At 49.0% G+C, this 6,074-nt stretch overlaps 1 protein-coding gene across 1 annotated transcript in view; it reads left to right on the top strand.

Annotated features, from left to right (window-relative positions):
- HOXD3 (homeobox D3) overlaps nucleotides 1-6,074 on the top strand; it is an 11,701-nt gene that overhangs the window by 4,956 nt on the left and 671 nt on the right. Inside the window, exons 2-4 of the mRNA XM_005857735.2 lie at nucleotides 2,539-2,645; nucleotides 3,187-3,807; nucleotides 5,804-6,071. Coding sequence (XP_005857797.1) covers nucleotides 3,270-3,807; nucleotides 5,804-6,071 — 806 coding nt within the window. The 5' untranslated portion in view covers nucleotides 2,539-2,645; nucleotides 3,187-3,269. The remainder of the gene's footprint in view (nucleotides 1-2,538; nucleotides 2,646-3,186; nucleotides 3,808-5,803; nucleotides 6,072-6,074) is intronic.

A 6,074-nucleotide genomic window follows, 5' to 3' on the forward strand; every position in this document is an offset into this window, starting at 1 on the left:
CTCGGAGAGGCGGCACCGGCCACTTTATATAATCGCCCTGCTCCGGGGCGCGGGCCCGGGAAAAGTGCGGAGTAGGGCATTCTTTTGCTGCGCTTCCTCCTACGCGGAGACTGTTTTCCACTTCTGAAAAGTGCCGGGCCTGGGGAAGTGTTTTTCTTTTCTTTCCTTACTGAAGCGTTTACTGCCGCCGCGCTCGCAGTCATAAATTTTGTTACAAACCACAATGACAGGTGCATTGATATGCACCGTGAGAGCTCCAGCTGCTTAATAACCCCGTCCCCTGGCCGCTGTGAGCGCCTTTTATTTATTCGGTATCATATTAGGTATTGATCTCGGGCAGAATTAAGTGCAGTGAGCAAGTATCTGGATTCAGCTGTTTCGGAGGCGCGGTGGGTGCGGCGGGACAAAGCAGCCCGGCCTGGGGAGCGGTGGTGGGCGCTCAGAGGCTGCTGTCCTTCCCGCTGGGGACCCGGGAGCCCCGCCTGTGGTTGGGCCTCTGGACTAAGTTGGGCAATTCCCTGGGACCTCGAGAAAGGACAAGCCAGACCCCCATTTGGCGCTCCTTTCCCCGGAGGGGCCGAGGATGGCGCAGGCAGGGTTCTGGGGAGGCTGCCCGGCCTGGTTCCCTGGTCCTGGGGCTGAAGGGGAGGAGGAGTGAGAGGAAAGGGCAGCTGAGGACTTGGAAGACTGCCCCTCCCCCTACAGGGCTTGTCTTCACCCCAAGGCATTTGGGTCCTGGAGCCCAAATGAGCAGAGATACCAAAGGGCGAGAAAAGAAAGCCTTAAAGAAAAAAAAAAAGGGGGGGGGGGGATCGAAAAGATGAGCCACTGAACAGTTGACCATTGTCCAAGTGATTTATGACCCATTCCTGCTTTTTAGGTTCAAGCAGAGTTCACAAGGAGCAGGGATTTCTGGAAAGAAATAAGCTTTTTTTTTTTTTTTAACAGTTTTGTAACAATATTCTCAGGTTCTGTTTTAGGAGGGGACTACATACTTTTTGGTGGTGGTGGTGGGAGGGGTAAGTCCTTCCCATTTATGAGAAGCCTGCTGCCCTAGCTTCTGGGGGAAATGGACCTTAGGGTGGCCAATCATCATTGTGTGGGCCTTGAAATTCCTTAATACAATGAAAACAGAGAACAGACTCTGTGGTTACTCATGAAGCTGCCCAGTATTTGCACTTTTGACGTCTGTACACAGAGTGTTTTCTAGGAATATGCCATAGGAGTATATATGTAAAGCCATCTGTTTCGAAGACCTGGTCAGTTCTTAAAGAAGCGGTTTAGTATGACTGGTCCACCTAGCAAGATAAACTTGGTCAACGTAGGAGGCAAGAGGGGGATGTTTTGCTTCCACAGTTGTAAGTGGAAGGACAGAAGCAGCAGTGATTCTGGTGGTCTCAGTGTCAAATGTGACCATTTTGACATCCAGAGGGCCCAAAGTTTAAGACTGGAAGCAGGATCCCAGGGAAGTACCAAAACTTAAGGAAACCCAGAGTACCTGGCACTTTTGCCTGGGCGTACACACATGTAAATATTAGTCACAGGATGAGGAGGTAGCTGTCTACTTGGTATTCAGTAACTTTAAGAGTCAGAGGATGATATAGAAAATGAACTGAAAGAAAGATTAAGACCATCTTTGTTGGATAGATATCCTAATTGCATACATTTAATAACAATAATAGAAACAATTCCTAAGACATAACATCCTAGTATTCTATTGTCCCATTGAGAAGGGCCTGTCTTTTATCAAGATAAATGGTATATTCACTTATATTTTAAAACAAAAATGGGCAATAATACTACCAAATGAAGGGTATGAATATTTTTTTAAAAATCAGGCTAGCTTTTTGGTGAAAGTGGAGGGGAGATGAATGACCAGAGGAGCAATTTTGGTACTAGTAAGTAGGCCACATAAGTTGTCTAGATAATATGGTCCATCATGGTGACCATGATGTAAGCCAGGGAGTTGTGGGGTAGGAAAGTTGCCTGAAAGAAGAGATCAAGAGGTAAGACCAGGGAGCTGACCTATGAGTTTCCTTTATGGAGCAGACAAAAGTGGTTGAATGGTATTAGTTATACTTTAACTCCTTAGGAGCCTTTCAGGAGAAGGGGTGGATGGGTGAGAAGGGAAACCCCCATCAAGAGTCAGAAGACACAAAAGGGGTAGAATTTTTCTTAGTTTTTCCCTTCTTCTAATTCTGGGTCCATTCATCATGCCAAAAGAGGCTCTCTCACTGGTTGTGAGTTGGGTGGTGGTGGTAGAATGGATGATCCAGAGCAGAGGTCTATAATAATATCTATACAATAGATGCAGGATAAAAATGATAGTAATAATATAAAGCATGTACTAGTCACCTGTGCTCCATGCATTTCAAATTCTAAATCTCTTCACCCATTTTCAGTGGTATCCATTTAAAAGTAGCAGAAAACCAAGTTAAGAGTCTAAAAAAAATGTAGATGAAAAAAAAAAGAAACATTTTCTAGCCTAAAAGTAAGTCTGGGAGTCTTTAAGTCCTCTTCTTGGTTTTTATTTCCTAGTGGATTTCACAGTGCTGACCACAGAGCTAACTGGGCTGATTTTCACCCTGTCACCGGAAAGTGGACTATCTGGGTCTTCATGAAGGATGCTGTGATTTTGAAACCAGGTGGGAGAGATACTTTTTTTGAGAGCTCTGTCTGTTATATGGCTTTCTTTTGCCCATCAAAACCCTGAGATGGCTCTGTGGTTGATTGATCCATTCAGTCAGTCATTCAACAAGCATTTATTGCACTTACTACATGTGGGGCACTGGGCTAGATATTAGCCATATATATAGTCCCTGCCTACAAGAAGCTCAAAGTCAAGTGGGAGAATCAGCTATTAAAATGTATGAGGCCACAAGTGCTTTTCCATGCAGTTTCAAATGCTAAATTGATACTCTTTCAGGAGGAAAGTTGTATCTGAAAAAAAAGAAAAAGAAAGAAAAGCCCCTTCCCTTAGACGTAGCTAGAGAGAAGGAATCATTTCATATGTTTATGAGAAATTCCTTCTTACTTTTCCAAAGGTTCATATAAGTTGAACTTCATAAAATTCCAAATCCCCCACTTTTAAGTGGGTGAGAAGCAGAGAGCCTAAACTAGTACCTCTATATTGATTGGTCTTGCCAATGACAGAGCTGCTGGGCCTCTCACTTTTCTTCTCTGCAGGTCACCTGGAACCTGGGGCTGCCCCAGTTCTCTCAGGACTTGGCAGACATCGGAGGTGGCAGTGAAGGAGACAGTGGTGGTCAATGTTATTTGAGCAGGGTCAGCAGGCCCTGGAGCTTCCGGAGTGCACGATGCAGAAGGCTGCTTACTATGAAAACCCAGGACTCTTTGGAGGCTATGGCTACAGCAAAGCCACTGACACATATGGCTACAGTGCGCCCCATCAGCCTTTTCCACCCCCTACTGCTACCAACTCTCTGGACACTGAATACCCAGGTTCTGCCTGCTCCATCCAGAGCTCTGCACCTCTGCGAGCGCCAGCCCACAAGGCGGCTGAACTCAATGGCAGCTGCATGCGGCCTGGCACTGGGAACAGCCAGGGTGGGGGTAGCAGCCAGCCTCCTGGTCTGAACTCAGAGCAGCAGCCACCACAGCCCCCTCCTCCACCACCAACCCTGCCACCTTCCTCGCCCACCAATCCTGGAGGTGGAGTGCCTGCCAAGAAGGTCAAGGGTGGGCCCAATGCTTCTGGCTCTTCAGCCACCATCAGCAAGCAGATCTTCCCTTGGATGAAAGAGTCCCGACAGAACTCCAAGCAGAAGAACAGCTGTACCACTGCAGGTAGCTCTTCGAGGGAGCTTACCCCTGGGCTACATCCCCTCCACACTGACCCCAAGAAGCTAGCTCTCCTAGGAACCAAGAGACTCAGGGCTGGAGGTGCAACCTGGGAGGCCATATCGCTAACCTCCTACTGACACAGAAATGTCCCTTCTTTATAGTGTCCCTGATTGGGGGTTATACCCTTACAGTGACAGGGGCTCCCTTCCATTTCAGGCTGTTGGTGGCATGGCTGGGCAAATTTCATAGTTCTTAATAGACACTCTTTCTACTGACCTAATATCTGCTTTCCTAGGCTGCTGGTCATAACTCAGCTCCGTTTTTCCATCCAATAGCCCTTCAAAACTTGGTTAAGGATGTTATGTAGTCCCTATCACATGAATCCCAGTCTCTTAAATTAATAAGAACTAAAGTCTGTGGAGTGCTATGTTTAAGAACATGCTAAGTGCTTTACAAGCATTCTCTTATTTAATTTTTCAAAGAACCCTCTGAGGCAGGTATATGATAATATTCCCATTTTATAGGTAAGGAAACTATTAGAGATGATAAGTGACTTGCCCAAGACCATAAAATAACAAAGTGGTGCACTTGAATCTAACCAGGGCCTCCAAAGCATAACCAAGGGATCTATTTGGCCCACCTCTGTCCAATTCTCCCCATCCCAGCAAATCTATAATATAGGGAGGAGCATATCCTAGGGCAGGGGTGGGGAACCCTTTTTCTGCTAAGCACCATTTGTATATTTATAACATCATTCTCAAGCCATACAAAATTATCAACTTAAAAATTAGCCTGCTATATTTGGTCAAACATTTAATTAACTCACCCCACATGCCTTGGCAGGGCCAGACCAAATGATTTCGATTTCGTGGGCCTTATACAGCCAGGCCCACAGGCCAGACCCCCCAACCCCCACCCCAAGAGGATATGCTCTGAAACAGGAGTAGCCTCCGGTTGTGTTCCTCTCCCTGGAAAGGGAGACCCTCAAGTAGAGAAGCTCTTCTGCAGGCCCATCAGGGTGTGTGGAAGAAGATGGGCAGGGACAGGAGCTCTGAGGCCTGCTTCCTCTCTCTTCTCAGCTGGTTTGGTTCCTGAAATTGTTTGGCCTTGTATTCTCTGATGTGGCTTATCTTCAGAGTAGGTGAACTTGCTTATCCATTCAGGGTCAGTGTGAAGCCCGGAATGCAGCTAGCTTGTTAGCACACCAGGTCTCTGGTTTGCCTGCTGCTCTCTGGGACTGCTGCTGCTGAGGGAAAAGTATCTTCCAGCCCTAAGCTCCTTCTCCCGCCCCTCCTTCCCAGCTGCCTGAGAAGGCCCTCCCTCCCAGGAGAAATCCATTTGTCTTCCCAGTGAGGGAGTGGACAAGCTGCTGAGAGGTGGCAAGGGTGGTGGAAAACAGTGTTGAGGCTGCTGGTCCTAGCACTGCGATACTAAAAATGCTCCCAGCCTGGTGTTGGGTCCCCTAAAACCTGGGGCAGTATTTTTATGGTTTATCACCTCCCTGCATTTGGGTGCGGCTGGGCTGGAGTGAGGTGCTAAGATCTCCACCCTCAGTCCATGCTTCCTGGGTGCTTTGCCCAAGAGGCAGACCCTGAGCAAGGCAGGCTGGGGCTGTTCCCTCCCCCACACCCCTTAGCAGAGGGTAGTGTTCAAAGAAGTCTGGCCCCTCTTTGGCAGAGGGGAGGCCTTACCAGCTGCTACTAGTCTCCCATTAAACTCCTCCAAGGCCTTTGGGACCAGATGATGGACTAGGCTGGCGGGGAGGGGTTGGGCAGAGGGAATCAAACCTCAGCCGGCAGATGGGTGTTTCAGGTGCGACTGATTGGTAGGCCAGGGGCAGTGAGTTCCTCCTTAGAATCTCACCTCTCAAACGCCCCTCCCCAATCCAGCCAGGATTAAAGTGGGGGGAAGAGGAGGGAACCAGGGAAGCACTTCTTTGCAGCCCTGGGTGCCCCCACCTCTCCCTCTCAGCGTCCCCCCTCTCTCCCTCCCTGCCCAGGAGAGAGCTGCGAGGACAAGAGCCCGCCGGGCCCAGCGTCCAAGCGGGTGCGCACCGCGTACACGAGTGCGCAGCTGGTGGAGTTGGAGAAGGAATTCCACTTCAACCGCTACTTGTGCCGGCCACGCCGCGTGGAGATGGCCAACCTGCTGAACCTCACCGAGCGCCAAATCAAGATCTGGTTCCAGAACCGGCGCATGAAGTACAAGAAGGACCAGAAGGCCAAGGGCATCCTGCACTCGCCAGCGGGCCAGTCCCCGGAGCGCAGGCC

The sequence above is a fragment of the Myotis brandtii genome, unplaced genomic scaffold (assembly GCF_000412655.1).
Source record: "Myotis brandtii unplaced genomic scaffold, ASM41265v1 scaffold112, whole genome shotgun sequence".
Lineage (NCBI taxonomy): Eukaryota > Metazoa > Chordata > Mammalia > Chiroptera > Vespertilionidae > Myotis > Myotis brandtii.